Source organism: Taeniopygia guttata, chromosome 1 (genome assembly GCF_048771995.1).
Source record: "Taeniopygia guttata chromosome 1, bTaeGut7.mat, whole genome shotgun sequence".
Lineage (NCBI taxonomy): Eukaryota > Metazoa > Chordata > Aves > Passeriformes > Estrildidae > Taeniopygia > Taeniopygia guttata.
In genome coordinates this window covers 105,838,020-105,862,732 of record NC_133024.1, presented here as the reverse complement: position 1 = coordinate 105,862,732, position 24,713 = coordinate 105,838,020, and the positions used below count along the sequence as shown (strand labels likewise).

General features: G+C 35.3%; 1 protein-coding gene across 16 annotated transcripts in view; it reads left to right on the top strand.

The window, feature by feature from the left end:
- Positions 1-24,713, top strand: part of DMD (dystrophin) — a 1,135,802-nt gene that overhangs the window by 258,827 nt on the left and 852,262 nt on the right. For all 16 annotated transcript variants that reach the window (XM_072937290.1, XM_041719931.2, XM_041719926.2 and 13 more), the window contains exon 2: positions 18,582-18,643. Coding sequence is in view for 15 of the 16 variants with exons in the window: in XM_041719931.2 (XP_041575865.2) it covers positions 18,582-18,643 (62 nt within the window). In the remaining variant the exon portion in view is untranslated. The remainder of the gene's footprint in view (positions 1-18,581; positions 18,644-24,713) is intronic.

Below are 24,713 nucleotides of genomic sequence, written 5' to 3'. Positions count from 1 at the left end.
GTCTTTCTTCCAGCCACCTCAAGGGAAAAAAGAAACCCTTGGAGAGCAAAGCAAGAGCTAAGTCACAGCTTTTGTCCCCCTGCTCCCATTGCTTATGTCTTGGCTGTGCTGCAGGAAAATCCTCCCGTGAGCCGAGTTTTGTCTCACCAGCACAGGGAGATAAACTGGACTAAGCTGGGCTGGAGTGAAATCTGGCACACACAGCTTAGAGAAGGCCTAGTTGGTGATGTGAATGGATTAGACCATGAGCTCTGCTTTGTAAATATCCTGAAACATACATACACATATATATGTATACACACACACACACACAAAAGCTTTCTTGCACATCTCATCAGTGAGTAAATCAGTGCATTTTAAGTCGGTGAAGTTTTGGTACCATTTCATCATGTAGAATTTGAGGAAAGGGTCTTTCAGAGTAGTAATATGTAATTTTTCATTTAGTAATAGGTAATACCTCTGCACATACTCTCCGCATACAGAAGTTATTTTTGTTCTGTTGGGCAGATACTCTTGAATCTTAGCAGTTTGCACTTCTTGCAGAGAAAGCAAGAGTGCTCATATCTCATTAGAAAATCTTTTGATCTTTTGTGTGTTTATTAGTAGGGAGACTGGTACAATGATATTGGAAGTTTAGTTGTGTCTGTTTTAATGGGAATAATAATAATAATAAGTTTCTGTTTTAAGAAATAATACTTGTTGCCTTTGGTAACTATTATTATATGAGGTAAATCAGAATTAAGTATGTTGCTTCTCTGCTAGTTAGGAAGGGAAATATTACAGAAAAATGAAGTATTTAAAATAAATGAAAAAATGCTTTGTGATGTCAAGAAATGTCACTACTGCTCAGTTTTAGTTTTAAATTTTGTAAGGAGTTAAAGCAGTTATTTACCTTCATTCTAACTGTATTAAACTACTAAGAGAATATATGGAAATTTAATTGTATTAATTAAACGTAACAATGGTTCTCTATGCAGTAGAGAGATAACATTTGAATCAATATATGGTTTTCTTACTTGTTATAAAAGAACAAATTTTATTTTCAGCAATTTTTCTCCTTGGTAGCAATTCTATAGATGGATTTGCTCTTTGACTCAGGATATTTCCATCTATTTAATTATTGAACAACCACAGCCTTAGTTCTTAAACAACTCTGTTAATAACTCTTCATGTAAATGAAGAATAAAATGTCCTTTCCTTACCTATTATTATAAGTTATAAAAACCCAAACTACAGCAAAAAGGGGCCACAAATATAAAACAACTCAATTTTTTGTACATCTCCCATCAATGCAAAGGCACCTTTCATTTCTTCAGATGGGAATAAGTGGCTGTGATGAAGCTCTGGGGCTGATAGCCAGGCTGCTCCTTGAGTTATCTGCAGTAGTAAGGGGGAAGACCTTACTAATTTTAATTTAGGAGGAGGGGCATCATACCTAATCTGGAGTCTAGGCCTTCCTTAAGCATTTCAGTTAGCTCAACTTGCATGTAAATGCATTCTGAAGAGTGCTTAGCATGTTTCTATCCACATTAACTTCATTTAATGGCTTGCTTGTAAATCTCCATGCCTTCATTGGTGCAATTTTGGAGCCCTCTGTAGTATATTGGCATCTTTTCTGGGTAAGGGTAGGGTTATGGGAGCTGGGCAGCAGAGAGATCAGCATGCCAGCCCACCTTGCAGAGGAAAAATTGGGTGGACTTGTTTTGGGTACTTGAGTATTAGCTGTGGTGCAAAATATATCTGGAACAACTTTTGGGTTGTGAGACTTTTTGAGCCACACTGTGTTTGCAGACACAGAAGTGGCAAAGGTAGCAGTGCTTACCTGGCTTCTCACAGGAACAGTGGAATTTTAGTAAGGTGCAAATGCAGAGCAAGAGGAACTGTCTTGAAGTGTTAAAGTGGTGGAGTTTGAATATATAAAATGCGTATCTATATAACACAATATATGCTTAACACATTCAGGCATTTTCAGTGGTCAGATAAATGGTCAGGTTTTTCAAATAATTTCTATTGTCATTTCATTTGCAAAGTAACCCAAGAGTTCTGATTTGTTGGATTTGTTACTTTAAATATTTGTTGGGAGATGGCTGTTTCATTATAAGGTCTCCTATACCTTGTGTATACATCTTGCAGAGAAATGTAGAGGCAATACTTAATGGTCGAGGATTGTAGTTTGCCAAAAAATAGTCAGGGACAGGAAGAACACACACAGTCTATGGTCTTTGTTACATACAGCAGGTCTCAGAAATGTAGTTAATGCATTTTAATCACCAGGCCTAATTGCAGTCTGTAAAGTGGAGATGACAGCTAGTAATAGCATTGGGAAAAAAACCTCCAAAACCCAGCTGCAGTCAAACACACACTATAGAAGTTAAAAAGAGCTGCATACACATATAGGTCAAAGTTTATGTTCCTGCAATAAATAACAAATTAAGGAACAAGAGCCAGATTTAATGCTCACTTTAGTGCCATTAGAACTTAAAATGATCTTCAGGAATACTTAGAAGTGAGGTGCACACTTCCTTGAACAGTTTAATAAATGTCATCAAACATCACTGGATGTATGTGCCATCTTTCAAAATATTTTGGAAAGCTGTGTTAATGTACCATGCTATAGAAATATGGCTGCATGAACACTTGCACAAGTGAACATCATATGGGCGAACATTTTGCTTCTATCAAAGCCAAACAGTATCAGACCTCTGATTTCTCTGAAGGTCAGACCCCACTGCAAAAACTTCAGTATTTTCACCATGTGTACCCTTGCATATATATTTGTACACCTGTGTGCTTGAATTGGTGCTTTGGGTAGTCTTAAAATATATTTCACTTCAATACAAATACTGCACTATTAGAATATGGATGCATTTGAAATGTACCTCATGATGATTTTTTTTATTGTTTAAAAGTTGCTAGTGAATTACCTCATTGATATCTTTGTTTTTATAGTCCTCTGTATGTGCTACTGATCAGATTTCTAGATAAATTTCAATATTCCAGAATAAATATTAATTCATCTTTTTATAATTGCACATTGTAGCTGCACAGAATTTTAATACCTTAAATTTTTTTGCAATATTAATTAATTCCCTAAAGCAGTATTTAATATAAAAATAATTAATTCTGAAAAGTAATATCTAATCTCAACTCTTAAACTTGTAGAATGCTTACATTTCTGACAAGGCCTGTAGGAAAAATCAAAGCCAACTTTTGAGGGTTTTAATCTGCTACTTTCACTGCAATCATAGTAACTGTGTGTTCCTTAGAATAAGACATTTTCAAAGATGTAAAGTTCTATGGAAAATATAAATTAAAATAATAGCTTAGGAAAGCTATTAAGCTTTACAGACTGATAAAGGACTATAATTCCATAATTTACTTATTTCTTAATGTTGGCATTATACTTGTTGCAGTTATTTCAATCTACATTGCTTATACTGCCAAGACTGTAATCCTCACTAATGAGAATAATCCAGTAACATGCATCATTTTAGGCAATGACACTGATTTTTCACCTCCTTCCAGCCAGGATGGATACTTATCTACCCAGTGTCTGCAAAATAGGAAAGTACTTTCTTTTTCTTTTTTTATTTTTTTTCCTCTCCTGTATGTGCAGTATTATTTTATTTATATTTTCTCAAGTTGAAATATAAAGCAGGTTCCTCTCTGTTCTAGCAGAGCCCTGAACTAAAAGGATGCTGTGGGGAATGTCTTGACAGTGCAGTACATTGAAAAGTAGGTGTACATCTGTTCCATTTTAAAACAAAAAACTGCAGACCTTTAAATTCTCACCTTAAATCGAGTGCATTTAAATAAATCAACAACCAAAAGGAAGATGATTTAATTGTTTTTGTTTCCGAGACTATAACCTTTTTCAATTTTTTAAATATATAAGTCCTGATGATGACCAGTCTTTTTGGCTGGTAATGTTACCTCTTTTGTGTGAGATTTATGTTGTACAAGCCAAAGAAGACAGCAAAAAATATCCAAAAAATAAAGAGCGTGCATTTCTCTGACTGGTATCCATCTAAAATAATTAGAGGTCTCTTACAGTGTTAATGCACTTCTGTAGAAAGAAATACATATTGTCCTTCTATATTGTTCTGTTTCCATTTACTAATGTAAACTTTTTTTTGTGTAAATATTTTCTGCTTCTTGAAAATAACTTTACCTACATTGTAGTTTTAAAATTTTGTCTTCATATTGCTTCTTTATCATGTTTCTTTCCCTATCTCACTGAAAGGTTCTTTCAAAATATTTGCTGTGAGCACTGAAAAATTTTTTATCATGACCACACCTAGCTTAATGGTGAAATAGGCAATGTTAATTAAATTCTCTCTGTGTTTAAATTTGTAGTCAGGCTAGCTTTGTTTAGTCCAAAAAGCCAGTGCTCAAACTGTGTTTTGGGTACTTTCTTACCATGTGTAAAACCTAGCAGGGGGAAAATATCTGCATTATATTCTATGAAATACTATCTTCATGCCTGATTATATAAACAAACAGAGTTTAGAAGCTATCTTAAGCTTTCTTTGTGTCCTTGAGTATTGCATTTGACTACAGTTGGAACAGAAATAATTGAAAAATAATGACTTTTTTTATGCATAATGATCTCCTACACTGTTAAACAATTTAATATGGAGAATTGTGTATTACCAAAGTTATCTTCCATTCAAGACCTAATTGTCAATAGAGGAAACATGTCAAAGACCTGGAAATCATTCAATTTCTTTATTACTGGGACTGTAAAATAGAAGCATGGAAAATTTTAAGACTTGCATTTACATTGCTTGAAATGTCACAGTCATGCCAATTTGACCTTTGTAAGTTGTTTTGCTGTAATTGTAAATAGTTTCCATGTTACTTTTATTAATGTAGCTGCTTGCTGCATGATTTTCAAGTTCTTTCATTATAAGAATGGCAGTATTTTTAATTTCCAAAACTGGTATTTGGTTGCAAACCCTCTGGGTCCTGTTGTGATGTTAGGTGGAGTCTGAATGTCATAGAATCATTGTTTTTGACAGCTAATCAGATATCCAAATGATTTAACCTCTGGATGTCATTGTCATCAAGCTGATGATGCTGATGAAGAATGCCTGACAATTAGCGATGTAGAAATACCAAAATAACATAGACACTATTTATGTGGTTGCTAAGTTGGTTGTGAGGTGTTGCAAATATTAGAGGAGTAGCCAACTCATTCCTCACTTCTCAAAATTCTTGGAAATAACTTTCTTTTTGGTTCTTTATGTTGGCCAAAGAATATTTGTTTTGTGAGCTGAGTAAAAGGAGCAGAATATTGTAGTCATTCTGGTTTTCTTGATCCTCATGCTCACTGAATTAGCCTAAAGATCCATTGCATGGTAGATAGTAGACGTCAGCATGAGATTCACACAGTTTTCTGAGTTGGAAGGGGCCCACAAGGATCACTGAGTCCAGCTCTTAAGGAAATGCTCCACACAGAGACTGAACCCACAATGTTGAATATTATTAGCACCATGCTCTGACCAACTGAGCTCCTCTCAGCATCTGCATATCAGTAATTAGTCATTACTGAAGCTAAACACTGCCTCAGGATACTTGTGCTCAGACTCATCGGAATATCTTCCCACCATTAATCTTTATAAATCTGCTTTTATCTTTTACACATTTGTCCTAAGGATTTGATATGCTCAGGAGTTCTACAGTGCAACTGTGAACCGTAGAGTGAGCAGGTAACCAGATTCAAATTTTGGAATGGGAAAACATTAAAGAAGCTAAAGAGTGTGCAAAGAAGATGGATTACTAATAAATTAAAGGAGATGTATGAAGAAAATAAGAATTATACCTGATTTAGGCAGGGAAAGAGGGTGTATGTTCTCTATTGAGTTCACATTGAACTGTTTTATAGCGTGCTATCTGAACTTCCTGAGAATTAATGGGTATAACATTTTTTGATTAATTCTAAACCATCATTCTTTAATTTCAGTGAATTTCCCTTAGTTCATGTGCAGGTTTTTAGTAGCTGTCAAAGCCACGGTGTAATAGTTTCAGCTTTGTTGGGTGAGATTTTATCAATAGTCTTTTTAGCTGAGTCCTCATTTCTTCTCTTTCCTCTCCCAGTAAGTTATCCATACATTTTAACATTCATTTTAGCATATTTTTCCTTCTTTCCCTTCCTCTGCTGGCTTATGAGTTTTCTATACAGAATATTTTCAATTGGTCTTTTGTACATCCTCCAAGATAGAAGCCCAAACTGAAATTCCAATATCTATTCACTCTACTTCTCTATTAGGATGAATGTGATCAAAATATCTGTGCAGATTGATTAGGGTGCCTCTAAAAAGCATTAGGCTACAAAGAAAATTACTCTGCTTTACTGTTGCAAAAACATCGGAATAGAATGACAGTATGTTTCTTCAATGTAGTTTATGATCTTGTGAAATGTCACACTTGCCTTGAGTTGTCTAGACTGGAAAAGAACAGCTGTAAAAAGAATGACAAATAGCTGTTTTTCTTCTTTTTCTGTACTGAACCTATATTAAGGAAACAGAGCTCCTCTCAGTAGAGCTGATGAGTTGGCACCGAGTTGAAATAAAAATCGATGTTTATAATAGGTAACTGTCCTAGCATCAATACTAATATTTCTTAATCTTCACTTAATGTTATAGATATGAAATCCTTCATTGCAAGCAGTTCTGAATGATGTAGGCAATGAAAAAAAAAAAAAAAACCACTGATCAATGCACAGAATACATACAGGCAGCAAATTTATTAGTTATCTAAAATGTTCATGTCTGGTACAGCCAGAAAATCCCTCTTTCAGTTGGGAGGGCATGAAATCAGCCAGGATTCAAATACAATTTGTTATTGCAAATATTCTTGTAACTTGCTCAGACAATGCCCACTTAATGAGAAGATGAATAGTACTCATTAAATCTAATTTTAATAAATATTTCACTAGTGCTTCAAATATTCTGAAGTGGAGTAAGAATTTCAGGGACATGTTTTAAAATGTAATGGTGTTATCATTCTAAAAATTGCTCCTCCCTTTACTTTCCCCCTTACCCCAGAATGGATAAAGTACCTCAAAATGTGGATAAGGGAATTATGTATATCTTCCTTCTTCCTTGCTATCTTAGTGTCCCTGTCCATTTTATTTTTACCAATTCTTTCTACTCCACTCTCTCAAGATAAATTGGAGAGATAAATGTTGAGCTTTGTCACCATGTGTGGATGAAAAATATGTTCAACCCCAAACTGAATATTCAGATTTAATAAATGCCAGTGCTCTAATGTCAGGCAGATGAATTTTGTACAGGATTTCTACCTAATTTCAGTTAGTTCTGTAGACAACTTAAAAATAATCTGAGAACCTTATGCGAAGTTGCAAACATATATTTAACAACACATAGCAAAGTATGTTTTAGTGTTACCAGAGATAATGAAATGTTCATAAGCAGGACCAATGCCTGAGTGCTTAAGAAGCACATCCTGCACTTCCTCTGTGTGTCACAGTACCCCCTCCCAGTGCGGTACTGGAGGGACAGAGGCTGCACCAGAAGCCAATGCTGCTGTGTAATTTGATAGACAAGGGAGGTACCTCACCTTAAATGCTTCTCTTGTCTTCAGCAATGTGATTTCTACAGCTTATAATGCCTGTTTTCTATAATTATAGCTCTTTTCCCCACTGGTTTCTGGGTAAAACATGGTTTGAACTATTGGTGGCTTTGGGCACATTGCTGAGTTCTAACTTTAATACATTTTGTCTTAAAAATGCATATTCTTTGTAACAGTTGTCACCATCTTTGTGGTTAGGTCTAAAACTCATTTCTATTGTGCTCTCATTTTTCACCATCTTAGAGACAAATGAGAAAAACACCTCCCCCATTCTTCCAATTTGAATGTTTTTGCTTTGTGTGAGAACTGAACAGTCACTTTCCAAATAAAGCTGTTAAATGAAAAATAGAAGAAAAAAGTTGAAGGAAGAACAGTCTGCAATAAACATTGTGGTTGTTTGCAAGGTGTTGTTTATCAGCTGTCTAGAAATTAAATTTTTTTCTGTTTTCTTTTCAGGAATGTTTGACATTATAGAGTGTAACAGATACCCATTTAACATTCTTTGTAATCCAAATTTAATGTGAAGTGCTGGTATTTAGGCTTACATCTAATTTGTATTAACCTTCACCTGTACAATTGGAGTTTTTCCAAATATGGGGTAGTGCTGGACAATCGTGTTGTCCTCAACAACTCAGATCCTAATGTGTATATTTCTCAAAATTTAAGATCCTTCAGTCACTTGTACAATTGAACCACTATAAACAGAACAGAGTAGCTGTAAAATGGGAAAGGGTATAAGGGAATTAAGTCGTATTCTATTGGCTTCCTCCCCCACAGTTATCACTATCAACAAGGGCATTACTCTTTGATTGGCCTTTCTTTACTACCCTTAGAAAGTCGAGGATGCTTGGGAGTGGTGAAAGGATGCCAAGAGATTTGACAACATGAAATCTGCAACAGTTCTGTCTGAATTAAATAAACCACAACTATAGTTTAAATACATTCATCATTACTTTGTCTGCTTCAGATGAGGTGAAACAGGAGTGAAAAACACAGTTCACTTACTTTTACTTAACACAGCTGTTCTTAGAGGCTTGTGTTCTTTTCTTTCAAATTTCCTCAAATGTTGTATAATAAGATGAATTCTAGCTGTGGACTAGTTGATGCTGTCAGCTTTATAATGACAGTATATTTACCCTAAGAATAGGGTGTGTGTATTGTAAACAATTGCATATTAACGCCTTGGTCTCATTAATTGCAAACTTCTCTGATATCCCAGTGGCAGCTCCTCCTAATTAACTCAGACACTAATTGGGTCAGATGAAATAAAGTAGACAGCAGTCAGTCAAGCAGACTAGAACAGCCTGTTCTCTAACTGCTTTTGACAGAGGAACAAAAAAAGAACAGAATAGTGCTAGCTACCACAGTGTACTTAGCATGGTTGTTCGCAATTAATATTTTAATACAAACTGTAACGAATGTTGGTCCTTCACATGTGGTTAACCCATCCTCCTCTGTGTTCTGCATGTGTGTAACACTAATTTTAAGAGTCTGTGACCATGTGAAGCACTTGCCTGATTTTTTTTCCATAGAAGCAAATCAGAAAATCTGGGGCAATGCACATAAAAATCAAAGTAGTTCAAAGCTTTGCAAGTATGCATCACTAGGTGGCATTTGCTGAAAACAGAACAGCAATTTCATTTTCACATCAGAAGGTTGTGTGGAACACTAGATACTAATGTCACATTTTAAACTCTGATTACCTGTTTTAAATCCTTATGCTCCTTTCAGCTTCATTTGTTATTAGCTGAAAATCTATAGTTCAGAAGGTTTGTGGGCTCCTATTTCCTATTTTTTATGTGTTCTGCTCTGGCTGGCTCATGAGTTAATGTCACTGTCCTTAGTCTCCTGTCCTCTATTGCTCATATCTGAACAAAAATAGTAACCTAGATGGCAAAAATCTCCAGCTAAGTAAGGACACAGCCTAACTGTAAGGAGTTATCTGTTTTTTTCTGAACAAAATAATACCTGTGTAGTTTTCATAAAGGTTATAAATATGAAATTTTTGGGTAGTTTTATCTAGTTACATAATGCTGACTTTTATATTTCTAGTAATTAATCTCTGTTCTGGTAATACTTCCCATGCAGTGCCTCTGTCACAGCTTCTTTTGAGATGGCTTGCTGATCAACTAAATGCTGACCTTTCTTCCAAGGTGTAAAAAACACAAAGAAAAACCCCAAGAACCTAAACCCCTCTGTCCTGACAAGCCAACATCTGTATTGGCCACATCTCCTTTATCACAGTTTTCCTCCTCCCAGTGCATGGATCTCTACTGGTGAAAATCATAAAGTCTGAAGTTGTTTAAAGTTTTTTCAGAGCATGTTTCTTATTGTGGGGGATGGTTTTTTGGTCGGGTGTTTTTTGTTGTTCTTGTTGGGTTTTTTGTGTGAGTTTTTTGGTTTTTGGTTTTTTTTTTTTTTTTGGTTTTTATTTTTTTTTTGGTGACTGCTGAAATACAGGAGCTGCCAGTGCTGCTTACTTCTGGCCTGTAACTTTTCCCAGAGTGGTGACAGGGACATTTGTAGGGCTGGCTTCTCTTTGAGCCGGCTGGTTAAACAGCAGCCGAGGTGAGAGCGCTGCCTTTCACTTTGAGTTAGTTTCAGCAGCTCTCAGATCCTTGCTGCACAGGAGTAACAATGCTTATTACGGGCTGTCACTGAGGGTGCAGTGCACACAAACCAATTTTATTAGTGTCTAACTGAGGAGGATTTTCTGCTGCTGGCTGTTCAATAGGGCTCACAGATGGACAGCTGCTGCCAGGACACAGCTGGGTCTGTCCATCTGTCCTGCTGCCACTGTCCTTCCTGTGCAGAGTATGGGAATGTCCATCATCTCAGAGGAGAAAAAGGGTTGATACTGATTCTATCTGGCTTCAGGTAATAATTCCCATTTTCTCTGGGAAAGAATAATAATAGGTTAAAAGTAAGAAACTCTGAAACCAGATTACTACAGTCAAGATGTATTAATGTGTTTTCCCGGGTCTAGTTGCTCTTTCAAAGAAGTTATATAATGGTTTTGGTGGGTTCTTTGGTTCCAGTCAGCCCAACCACCAGCAAGGGGACTGAGCAGCAAACTTTGTCTCCTTACTCCAAGCACATTGTGATTCCTGCTAATCAACCTTACAAGTTATTAGTTGTTTTTGTAAGATGAAACGAGCAACATATCTCTCAGCAGCTGTGGTAAAAATTGCAGGTTTGGGCTGTGGAGTTGAAACTGGCTTTATATATAGCAATAATAATAACAGTTGTAAATCCATGTGGCAAAAAGTGTTTCTGTTACTTTTATATAATATCACATGATGTTAGCAGCATTTAAATTGTGCTTCTCTACTCTGTAAACAAGAAAAAAAAAAGTTTTTTTCAAATGAATCCATTGAGAAATATTAAGTATTTTCCCCATATATACTCATTTGACAAGATGAAGTTAGTATTGACCAGCTCCTACTTTTCTTTCACATTTTGGTTTTACCAGTATCCCTCCCCATTAATTTAGTAGCACTAAGAAGACTTATCCTGTAAGTGAATTTTGTCACTTTCAACAACAAACAAAAAAACCCCAAACTCCCAAACCAACCAACCAAACAAAAATGCCAAATAACTCCAAAGCCAAACAAAAACTGACAAAACAAACAAACGACCCACAAAACCAAAAAGCTTTTAAATCATCATTGGTGTTTTTTCGAGGTCCTTGGATGTACTGGCAACATGATTTCATTGGTGTCTGACTGCAAAAAAATTGCTAATGCAACTAAATCGAACAATATTCTGCAAGTTCCTAAAAGCAGCAGTGGTTTCAGCTGATACAGACCTTCTAACTAGCTTTAATAAAAACAAATCTATTAGCTCATCTAAAGGTATAATATATGTTCTACAGTATTCATAAAGTACTTTCATAACAGTAGTATGATGCAAAAATAGCATGGGTTTCTATTGAAATGGAAAAAAGGATTCTTTTCATTTGTCAATACACATATATGACATTGAAAAATAGATAAAAGAGGGGACACTGCTTATATACAGTTGAATATCCAAATGAGTAATTATGTATTTCTATGTAAAGAGAAGGCATAAACTGAACTCCTTTTGAAGCACTAGCCTCTCGGGTTGATTTAGGTCAGTTTAAGTTTGAGCAGTTATTTATCTTGTGCAGAGAAATCTGATGTATTGAAGTACTGGGACTTTTTAGGTTGCATTTTACTAGTGGTTTCCCTTTGGGAAAAATTTACTGGATCCAAACTAATTGTTGGTTAGAACATAATAAAAAGCCCCAATAGACAAAACCAGTTAAGCTTGTGTTTACAAAGCTGTTAATAACTAGAACAGGGTTTTTTTTGTAGAGTGTGGTTCAGAACTCTTACAAGTCCTTATCCTTGAAAGGTTAAGGCAGGGATGGGTCACCAGCACTTGAGGCAGATGTCCTGACACTCAAGTGTTTTGTTACAGGTCCTCAGGTCAAATCCATGGACATGGGGCAGTAGAATCAGTTCCCAAATTATATTTGTCTGTGGTGGACCAGAGGAGGACTAGATCAACAGCTGGGCATACAATGACAAGTGTGTGAATTGGAGATGAACACCCCATGTTGTGTATATTTAAAATGTTCTGGAAATGTCAGCTGGCATTCTGTTTCTTTTCTTTTTAAGTTTCATTGGAATTGTGATCCTGCTTTTGTCTTGGGTGTTCCATATGCTACAATTTATTTAGGGACAAGGGTTGAGAAATGGTGGAGGGAAGAAGGGCAGAGGGGTGGTTAACAAACATGAACAAATTACATGAATTTGTTCAAACATAGATCTGTGTGTACATTTCACAGCTGCCCATTATTGTTTTAGGAGTCATATGTAGCTTGTTTGCATTATTCTGGTGCTTCTGGATCCTAGTCAAATCTTTTTGACTAAGTTACACATGCTTCAGTAGTTCTTTTGTTCAAATTTACTGCTTCCCTGCATATGATCTAGCTACCAGATATCCTTTTTTTCCTTTCCAGAAAGGAAGTGTTTATCTTTTCTTTTCCTCATCCCTTTCCTTCTTTTCCATATGTTCTTCCTTTTCTTTCCCTCCAAGCCAAGGTAAATGTGTTTACTTCCCCTTCTGTCTTCCCCTCATGCCTTCCTAATTTTTCTTTTTTTTTTTTTTTTTTCTTGTTCTTTTTGTAGTCCTTGTTGTTTCTTTCCCTTTTTTATCTTTCCTTCTGTTCCACCCTGGCAGGCTGTCATGTTCTCTATCCTTTGTGTTGCTCCTGCTCCTACACATGATGTCCATACTGGTCCTCAAAAGCACTCAGGTTTTCTCTAAATAGCTAATTAGTTAAAGTAAGATTTGAAGTGTGAGACCTAATATAAACACTTGCACTGTCTTAAAGAATTTAAAAAATAGGAAGCAGTCAGTAAGCAGTTTCCCTAAAACATTTATAAAGAGAGAACAGTTCTAACTAACATTATGAAATGGGAAAAATAAAAGGTTTCCTCAGCTTGACATGCAGTCTAGGCAAGGTAGTTCAGTAGTTCAATCTCCTACACCAATCTGTCAGTAGAAATCTTGTAGGTTGGGTCTTACAGATATCCTTTTTTTTTTGTTCTCTGATCAATAAATAGCATCCCTCTCTCTGAGTTTCTCTGTTTGAAGGAAACAGAGGGAGCAAAATCTTTTTAGTTAGGAGTACACCTGTTCATTTCCTAAATTTACCTTGACTCTTACCAAACCTTTCTCAGAAAATTTTAGTATTCTATTTTTCATGGAGTTTAGTTGTACTTTTTTTTTTTCTTTAAATCTATATTAACGAGGGCTTTCAGTATTCCATTTCTGCTGAGCATTTGAATAGGTTCATCAGTGTTTTGAAAAGCCTGAGATGGTTTGATTATGGTGATTTGACTCTGGTTCCGCAGTAAAGTCTCAAGAGCGTAGCACAGGGAACAGGGAGTTTTAACAATATTCAGATTAAGTCAACACACTGCTCATCAGTGTATTTATAGAAGACGGACAAAGAATTGCATGTTCTGTATTGCCTTACATGAGCAATAGACTTAAATTCCTTGTCTGTCTGTCAAAGCAGCCTATTGTATTTCCTGTCAGCTGGTGAATGTCTTGGATGGCCTCAGTGACTAAAAATCAAAGCTAGTCCACTCTAATATCATTCAGTCATTGTATTACATTGATTTCTTCTTCCCCCCTCAGATAAGCAAGAATGGGAAGGGAACATTTCTCAGCAGCTGTAGTTACTGGCAGAGTATTGTAACAATGTGCTGAAAATCTCTTAGAATAGTGAGTCGATGGAGCCAGAGTATCAATAATGTGACTATCTGTGGCCTCTTTTGTTCCTAGTACTCCCACCATTGCTGGTACTCACTCCCACTCACTGAAGAAAATCCTGACCTTTTCTCAATCTGCATTGTTTGGCTGCTAGAAAATCAAATAGCAATTTTGGTTTTATCCTCTAAAATATAGTGTTCCAATGAACCTGCATCTGCCATGAATGAAGGAATTGACACCTGCCTTAACACCATTGTTTCAAAGTTTTCACCAGTATATGGGAATTCTTTATTTCCTTCCTTTTCTTTTTTTGTTTTTCCTTTCCTGCTTATAGGTTCTGGTTCTAGACAAAACATAACTATTCAATTATTGTTTATCTAACTCAGGGTAAACTGGATAACAGAATAATATGTCATCTTCTTCCCTGTTTGTGTTCCTGCACCTGTGATGGAATTGCTTGCTGAAAGGTGCATCAAATCTATCACACAACTGAGCTTCCTACCATTGCCTGTCTCTGAATGATTCAAACACTCTATAAATGTCACATCTTCATTGACATGATAATTATATTTTGTTTGTTTATTTAAAATTGAAGTTTATAATCCGAGGATATGGATCCATACTCCTCATGTACCAGTACAATTTTGTTGAATGTCTTCTAATTTTAGAAATTGGGGTGATTTACTCTAGAGAAGAATTTTCCAAGCCACTTACATTGGAAAGACAACCCAGATCTGTGGAAGGCTGAAAAAGCAGTCTTCATATGGTAATAGTAAGAAACACTGTGGGGTCTCCATCCTTAGAGACTCAATAAAAACCCACACTCAACAGGATCCTGTAAAATCTGTTCTAGGTGGACCTGCTTGATTGCAGGGGCAGTTGGACCAATGCCTAACAGCTTCAGCCATTCAGTGAGTTAGTGAAAGAAATATTTATTCAGGTGTGTCAAGAGCTGACAGGTTAAAGATCTTGTAGAAAAAATGGGAAGGATTCAACAAAGTACAAATTTCTTTCTCCCTACTACATGTTTTCTGTGGAAAAATTGCTTTTATTATATAAATGGAATGATGTAGTGACATACATAGTGTATGCTTCTGAACCTTGGTTCATTTGCAATCTTCTTGGTATTTGTCAAATCAAATTTTTTAAAAGTATTATTTTTTAGTGATTTGTTAACACTTCTGTATGCTTTCAGAATAGCATCTAGAGTACACTGGTATTTAAAATATTTTTTTCCTGTTACTATTTTTATTTAATATGTTTGATAGCATTTGAGGGGGTAGGGTGGTGTGGAAAAATAAGAATAGTAAAAAAGTGTAGTTTACTAAGAGATGACAACATAATATTGGAAATTTTCTTGTAGAAGACAGATGGGAATTGCATTGGAGTGGTAGGTTGCAAACATGAGCTGTTAAGTATCTAGGAAAGTTGTATGGTGACCAATTGCCATTATTAATAGCATCTTTATTCTGTTGAATCATGATTGTTCCTAAGCATTCTTCAGTGTGCCACTTACCTCTATTAGCCTTACTGTCTGATTAAGTGTCAGAACTGTCCTTTGTCAGATGATTAGCTTCATTAATACTGCACTTTCTCTTTGGGTCATAATTTATTATGAGGCCTAACCTGGACTAATGCTTCAAAAGTCAAATGTGCAGTTAAGTAATCTGAGAGGTTTGGATTCACAGTTTCAAAGCTGGGTGCTCATCAGAACAAATCTGTGAATGTATAGTATTTAAAAGATCTGTTCATGGTACTAGAGGCTCTAGGGCATGAAAATCAGGTAAATTTTACTGCTCAGTAACTTTTTTCTGGAAGGGTTTTTATAGACCTCAGAGCGTTCATTTTCTGAGTTGATAACCTACAGAAAATGAGGTTTAGCCTATTTCATTCAACGTCCATCAATCTGAGAAAAGCATTTTTGCTGTGGGAAGGAATCCCGTTGTTATTGAAATAAAGGAATTCAGGATCCATGCAGTGTTTAAATCTAACCTGAAGACAGTACAGTATTCTGCAATTCTTTCAGCTTGAAAAAAGAAACAAACATACCACATTAGTCTTTGAATAGATGAAGGAATTACCTGCCTGGACATTTGATTATTCTTGTCTCACAGTAAAAGCACCTCCAAGGACATTCACTGGCTCACTGCTGAAGGAACTCTTACAAACACAGCATTATGAAAGTGGCAGAGGAGTGTTCTTGGCACGTTTCTGCAGCACCTAGATAAATGTCATTCAGCTTCCACCTCTAGCATTCAATCCATAAATCTGGGTTAAGAGAACGTATCTTTGTAAAAGTCGTGTTTACAATGGGGAAATCAGGCCATGCATAACCAAAAGATTGATTCATTTTTAGGTTAGGAGGCTGTCACTAACAAATTGTTGTGGTATAAACTCCTCAGAGCAAGCACCTGGAGATAAAAGTGCTTGCAATGATCTCTGTGTAGAGATAACAGCAGTGGAATAGATGTGTGTTTACAAAGTAGCAGAGCATTGCCTGGACTTTGAATAAGTTTCAAACATCCAAATTGTGGGGTTAACTCTCATTTTTCTCAGGAGACCCTGTTTTTTATTAGCACAGGGGACATGAATTAATTAGTGACTAGCAGTTAAATTTGTATATATCTTTGTGGAGAAAAAACAACCAAACAAAAAACCCTAAACCAAACAACCCACAGTTATTAAATATGCTCTTAGAGCTGCCTGGGGTGAAAGAGCAGAAGTTTGAACAGTTTATAGAGATGTTTGTCCCTTTCCTTGTCCCTGCTAAATATCTCATAAGATTGTTTGAACAGTTTGAAAAAGGTGATTTTGTCTCTTTTTCTTTCCCTTGCTAAATGCTACATTATTCTTCAAACCCATTTGCATTTGGCAGTTTTAGCAGACATGATTAAACAGAAGCAGCTATTCATATGTAGTATTTTATATGAAGTTGCTGAAAAAGTTTGAAATAGAACATCAGATTGAATATTTATCTTCTACCAACCAACAAAATGTATCTTTCTTCTTTCATATTCTGTGTACTGCACATGGCTGGAATGAAACAAAACTCATATACCAAACAACTTACAGTCAACACAGAGAGAAGTGTTGCTTGTAGGGAAAAATAAAATTTGTAATATCTTTAGCATCATATATTACTAAAAGCAGCATCTCCTTCGTATGCTGTTGCTTTTAGATGAGTCTCTTAACTATTCAGGTATTATTTCAGCCATAGGATGGAGCTGAGAGTGTTATTTAGGATAGATACCAATAGAATTTTAGAAAATTGATTGTAGCAAATACTCATATATATATTAGCGACAGAGTAATTATAATGTATGTGTTCTGTGAGAAGTTTCCAGTTGTACTATTGTGTTGTCAATTTTTTTTTTGCTCAAGAATATCGGAACTCAGAATATGCTCCTTCAAGTATGCAGTACTTTTTTATAATGCTATAGTAACTTTGCAAACTAGTAATTTTTTTAATGAGTATATTGTATCTTTGAAACTGGAAAATATTCTGGTTGGAAAGGTATATTTAAAGCAATATTGAGGTTTTAAGAACAAAATATACCGTTGTTTCAAAAAGATTTGTCTTGTCTTGGGTCCTTGGACAGATGGACGGGAGGGAAATCAGAGTACATTAATAATGCCATGCATTTCTCTTCTAGCTTGTCTATACCTGCCATTCAAATTTAGCTGAATCCAGTAATGTTATTAATTGGTATACATTTCAGAAGGGAATTTAATATCCCTTTTTAAAAGAAATGTAGAGAATTTTACTGCAAAAGGCTGCATGGAGTGCATAAGCATTCTGCACCCTTTTCCACGTATGCCTTTCAGTTCTAGTTGAGTTTTTTTTTTGTTTTGCCAAGCAAAGAAATCTGTCCTTTGTATTTCAGGGATGATGCCTAATAGATCTTTTTGAAAAAATGCTTGTAAAGTTCTAGTTTGGAATAATTTTTCTCTTTCAACCTATATAAAATACAGCAGAATTTTACCTTTGTTTCTCCAGTTCCATTCACTATCAAGACTGTACTTACAACTTAGGTACAGAAATCAAGGCCTAAGATAAATCACCTCCCTCTACAAAGGTTTCATATTAAAGAATTGAAAAAGAATTTAATGTGTGGCTGAACAAATATTTGTCTGGGTTTGTTTTCTTTTCTTTTTCCACTGGAGGAAAAATCGATAACAATTTGTGACAGGTAAATAGTTGCAAGTAAAAAAGGCATAAAATACATCAGGGGCTGCCAATGGAGAATTATTGTTGGGGTGCAGAAGGTTTCACTTCCTCAAGCAATTTGAGGAGGTGCATATAATGTTATTTGAAGTATTTTTCTACTCTAGAAGAGTTTCCTGATGCCAAGACCATCAGATGACATGTCTGGGTTTTTTATATCTATATGAAATTAAAAATTAAAATGGGGTATTTCAGATGCTGAAATCTGCAATGTGTTCTTTTCCAGAAGAAAAGAAACCTCAGGATAGGTCAGTTGAACTGGGGATATAGACCATTGTTGGGAAGGATAGTATCCACCCAAACCATCCGCGGAGCCCTCAAACGCCCTTACAGACCATGACTATGAAGGGGACCTATAGACCTTCAAAATGTGTTGATGCAATTTTCAGAGAATAGATCCAAACAAATTTCCTGCCTGTGTTTGAAGTATCATTAGTAGTTTACATTAATCAATAATATTGAATTATTTTGTTGAACAATTCTAATGAAGTGCTTTTCTTTTGTCTGGCAGATGAACGGGAAGATGTTCAAAAGAAAACTTTCACAAAATGGATAAATGCACAGTTTGCTAAGGTAATATATTTATTTACTTATTGATGAAAATAGCTTTTGTATATTAAAAAACAAAACAAACAAAAAAAAAACCTAAACTGATATTCCTACAGTGAAGCTTAGTTTTCAAGGTAAAAGTTCCAAGTCTCAGATATTGCTGAAAGGAGTTGATGGATTTATTAGAAAAAGTGTTCAAGCTTTATTTCTTTGATTTCATCAGTGATTGAAATGTAAGAAGCTGTCCTTCTCTTAAGATGTTCTCTGCCTCAGTTTGCTTAACCTTTTCTCAAACTAGTGATGCACCTGTATTACTTTTTGTTGAATTTCTTTGTTTTGTTTCTAATGTACAAAGGAGTTTCCTCTATTAGACTTGTATTTTCTTGTTTCTAATTGCAATTGCGTATTTAATAAAACTGGATGAATTAGAGAAGAGCAAGGTCAGAGATAAGAGGTGTGATCCAGTTAACAAATTATGAAAGTTAATTATAATGTGTTTTGGTATATTTATTTTTGAGAATGGTAGATCATAAATGGAGTGGGGAAAAATAAGACCAAATAACTAATTTATTTAAAGCATGCCCTTCTGGCAGTGCATAATTATTTTATCTTTAATATCCAGGAAAAATTCTGCTTGAGCTATTAATTTGCTGAAACTTTTTTTTATTTTAATTCCTGGAGGATAATGACTCAAATTTATTTGCCAGTAATAATAAAACAAATCAGCTCTATCATTTTTCATTTTACCAGGCAATAGACAGCAATGAAATAGTAGCTATTTAATCTGGTTTTTGTGTCCCATCTGATTCTACTAATTTAAAAATGGGAGTAAGATAATCTGAATACAACCACCATGATGTTGAAAAACCTGCTTAGGAGTGCTTTAGTCTATCAGGGAGTCCCATAGACTTTTTCCATTGTCTAGAGTATTTTCTAATACTGATTCAAATGATTTGGACAGAACACATTTGTGCTCGGCACCTTTACAGCAGAGATGTCCAGCAATTTGAAGGACTGGTTCAGGATGAAATATTGTCTTGAAGAATGATGAATTGCAAGACAATTTTGAACTATTATGTTTAGGACACATGCATACAGAAGAGGGGAATAGCTGGGCTGGCAATAATGAAGCAAAGGAAGCTCTGGGTACTGTGTTTAATCACAAACAAAATGAATCCACAACATGGTACTATTGCAGAAAAAAAAGGGCAACTTTAATATCTTTGTGATAATGGAAGTGTTTCACAGAGGGTAAAAGATGTAATTATTTTATTTTTCTTGGCAATAGTGGGATTTTGAATAATTTGTAATCTTGCTTTTCTATGTATGAATAAGTAGCTACAGCAACCATCATCTAATATAGCCTAATTTGAAATGTATTACCAGTTAGGCCTTTTCATGGTCACAGAAACAGTTGTGGAAAATGAAGAGTAACTGTTTTGCTTCTATATCTGAAGAAAATGTAATACTCTTAATATGTAATACTTGTATAATATTTTACAAGTATTACTTAAATGTAATACTTGTTTTCTCAGAAATGATTGTTTTATGGAATAGCAAAGCTGCAATTACTGAGGAAACTTGGACAGAGTCTGCAGAAGAATGACAAGAATTATGAAAGGTTTAGAAAATATCTATCAGCACATGCTTTTACTGTTAGGTTTGGCTCATTCATCTGAATGATCTAGGGGCCTTTGTTCCAATTCCAGTTTTATTAAGTGTAGTTTAATGGTGTTTAGGTACTTATTACTTGAGTTTTATAACATTATTTTTAGTTGCATGTGAAAATGCATTTGCAAACATATATTTGTAAAAGTATTAATGTCCCTCAACTTCATTTGAGCTCTGAGAAAAACCTCCTAAACATTGATTTAAGTTTTTATTTGCTTGAAGCATGACCTGGGTTTTTTGGACAGGGTGTTCTTATTTCAGCTTATATCACAACACTATTGATCTTTAAACCTTGAAGAAATTACTTCTTTCTTGGGTTTCTAGGACAGAAATACTGGAGGTCTTGCTGTATAGTCCCAGGACAGTGTTTCTCCCACTTCTAACAGCTCAGAGAGATGGTCTTCAAAACATGAAAGTGGATTTCCCTGTGAAATCTCCAATTTATCCCTCTTCTCCTGACTTCTTTGCTGTGGTTCAAATCTGTCTCTGTTTCTAGCTGTGGAATCGATTTCAGATAGCAGGCTACTCCTTGTTAGTGATTTCTCATCATTGTCAGCTTTGTGAAAGTGCTAAATGAATTACTTTCATTGGAGAATTGCTTTCTATTCAATCCTATGTAGTTCTAGGTATGCTGTCTTAAGTAGATTAGCCTACAGGGTTGGAATTAAGACAGAGAAATGTATGACATAATTAATTTCTCTTATTTGTGAAAAGTGAAATCCAGGTCACTAATTAACTGTGAAATATTTAGGGTTAAATTAAATTATGTTAGATAATTCTCTCCCATCTACTATTTCCCATAAGCAAACCCCCCCATTTTTATATAGTTCTTTTATATACTTCTAAATATTATATACCCACTTCTAAATATTCTAAATCTTCATTTGTGTTGGGTTTATAGTGCATTTCTCCCCAAAGAGCTGCATTACTTTCCTAAATATTGAGTGTCTAGAGCACCTGTGTCTCAGTGCATTTATTCTTGGACAGAGCTTTCAAAAACACTCAGATTTGCAAGTTGTTTCATATGACTTGTGATGTAAATACAAATATTGCTTTTAAATGTGAGAAACTGTAAAGGTTTGAAAAAGTAATTTTCTAATTTATGCTTCATCAGCATAACTTGAGCACCACAGAGAATTTTTACCTGTGGGGGAGGAGAGTTGTCCTTCCTCTGGCCATGCCCAGAGTGACATTTCAGTTGGATCATGTGTAGCTGCTTCACTCAGATGCCTCAAGTTTATCAGTGAAGTCTGATATCTCCTAGCTGTGGAGTCAAATCCCTAACATGAAATCCATAACAAACTTTCAGCCACACAATCTTGATAGTTTTCTGTCTGAGATGTGCAGAACCTAAAACCTCTGGAGTGTTACCAAGAAATCTTTGGAAGGGTATCTAGGAAAAGAGAGCATAAATGTCAGCAATATTTCAATTGCTATGGGTGAGGCTTTGTCTCTTCAGACTTTTTTTAGCAAGTTGGGTAGGGTGCTCTAAATCAGAAAAGTGGGGAAAATAAATTTTGTAGGTCCCTCTGACAGTTGCTCAAAAGGGCAGATTTCTCTCTAATTCTTACTTGTTTTGCTAGCCAGAAAATGGATTATGCAGAAAATCTAGGCCTTGAAAATTACAGTATGTTGCTCATCTATAAGAAAATCCAAGTTTAAGTAGGAAGGGCCAAAAGTTAGCTTTCAGTGTTTGTGAGATAAAAGAGTACATCCAAAGTATAAGAGAAATGGGAGAAGGTAATCCAAGAGACCTCTCTTTTCCCTGTTGCAATCACAGACATGGGGTGCTACTTTGAGTGATACCTTCTTGGTTTAGCATCTAAATGGCATGCAATAAGTTAAAGCTTAAAGCATTTTTTAAATGTGGAACATAATAATTTAATATAATTTAAATTATTATCAATTCAGAAATAAGCTTTTTGACCTCAAATGAAGTTTATTTATAAAATAATGAAGTTCTGCAGGGCATACCTAATGATATTAAAGGAAAGTATTATAATCTAGTTTTTAATAATAGAACTGTAATTAGAGCTCCCGCTAGAGATATGTCTGGTCCTGGGTATGACAGGCTTTTTTCTCAGATACTAGCTTTTAAAATTTGATCTAACTGAAATCCTGGACTATGTGTTATGGGAGAATGCAAATCTGTCAAGTCCTGCAAGTGTAGCAGCTCTCATCTGGGACTTGGAAACAAACACAACAATTACCTTAAGAGTGCCTGTACCCCATTATAAATTGTTTTATGTTGCTTCACTGGTTAAACATTTTGTCTCATTCATTGCATAATAGGCTTCAAAACAGAAAGTGTTACTGAAGATGGGAATACTCTTTACTTGCATACAGGAAAGAACTTGCATATGCTGACTAATTCTATAAGGAAACAAGAAAATTTCAGAAAAAAAAAAAAAAGGTGAAAAATAAAAAAGAAATTCCCAGCCCTAAAAAGGAAAGAGTAAATGTCTTTGACTAGAGAAATATGGACAAATTTTTCTTCCCTAATTATAGAGAGTCTCCAATTGCTGACAATTTTAATGTCAGCAGTGGAAATATCTGTTGTTAGTACAGAGAACGTGAGCTAATAATTGTAAATTTTGGCAGCTTGAATTTTAGGGTATATCCTTATGGCTTGCTTGAAGTCAAAGCTTAACCTATAAGTGGGTTTCATAATATTTTGTGAAGGAGCTTTCAATGTTTTAATCTATGATAGCAAATAACAGGTGTTGATAAAATCACTTGCAGATTCAGAGGTTTAAGAAGGCTTTCCAAGTTCCTGCTGAGAAAGAATAGAAAGTTCCACTACAGAGTCAAGGAAGACATAAATATATGACTGGATTTTTTAATGTAAACACTGTAATGATTAATCTCTAACTGGGTAGGAATAAATATCAGAAAATAAAGCACATTAGGTTTGAGGAGGAAAAAAAGTGGATAATTTTTAATGGTGACTTTACCTCATTCTTGGATTTTCTTCATTTTATTTTTGAATAATCAGAATCTGAAAATAGATGAATAAGATACCAAATGTTACATTACTTAGCTTTATGGTAATCAAAGATAATTGGATAGTTCTCCTTTTTATGGAGAATTTAAGTTCTGAAAAATGGCACCTTCTTATGGGCAGAGGGAAACATCACGATGCAGTTCTTTGTGGGGTGACTGTAGAATTTGATTCCATTCTTGTGTGATCATGTGAAGAAACAGAGTAATGATGTAACCTGTGCCAAAGAAAGAAAGCTTGACGGTTTCATTTAGAATATATGTGGCCAGTAAATAGCAGTCAGCAAAAGTAAATGCACCTTTTACTAATGAAATTGTTTAGAATAGTATCTAAATTGTTCAGTCGAGTGTTATATGTAGGGATAAAGGGAACACACAAGAGGGCATTGCTTACAGGTTTAGTCCAACTGCACAGCAGTTAAAACAACTTAATTACTCAGGGTTTGTTATGTGGCTTATAATATCATGGCAGGTGTGGTGATGGTGTCAATTCTTTTCACCTTCTTGAGCTCATAGACTGAAATTATTCAAGTCTCTTTAGAGGTCTCTTGTTATTGTAGCTTAAGTGCCTTCTGCATATCGCCCAACAGGAATGACTGACACCCATGCACAGTTTGCTGGTCTTTTGAGGAAGTGTGTCAAATAGTTGAGGTCCAGAGAGACAGCCCTGCCATAAGTCTGCCATCCAATAGAGAAATTTGCAGTGCTGCATTTGCTGACACACTTGCTCAGTTTTCCACGCTATCACTCACAATGACTTCAAATTAAAATAAATTTTAAAAGCGGCTCACAGAAAAGTGATTTCAGTGTGCAGACTCTGGGATGGGAATAATTTGGTTGTGTGGAGAAGACAAGAATAGTCTAATTTGTCAAGTTCTTTTTAAGATTCTGCTTCCATGGAAATATTTTACCCCTGTGAATAATCTGTCTTTTGCCATACTTCTGGACAACAGTTAATAACCAAGAAGAGGAGCTGAAGGGAGGGATGGAGTTTGGCAACAAATCACAAAAGCACAGATTAAAATGTTCAATATTAGCTTTCTGCATACTGCTTTCTTGACAGCTAACCTATATGTCAAATGAAGACAGCTTCTTAGATGAGTGGGTAATTGTTGGAAAATTAGAATTAAATCCTATACTTTGAGATTCTGATCAGTGTGTTCTAGCTACACTGATGTCTGCTGGTATGTTATATTTTCTGAAATCAGAACAGTAGTTGCATATGCATGTCTATGAGACCAGAAAAGATTCCTGGTTGTTTCAGGTAATAAAAGCTATCAATAAGTAAGTGCAGGTATTGTAGGATTTCAGGTTTAGAATTGAATTCCAGAGGGTACATCAGTGCTGGCTTTGCAGAGCAAAACTTTGGTGTCATTGGAGACAAGTTCAGAGAAGTTCATTTGGAAAGCTGAGGTGCTTTAGC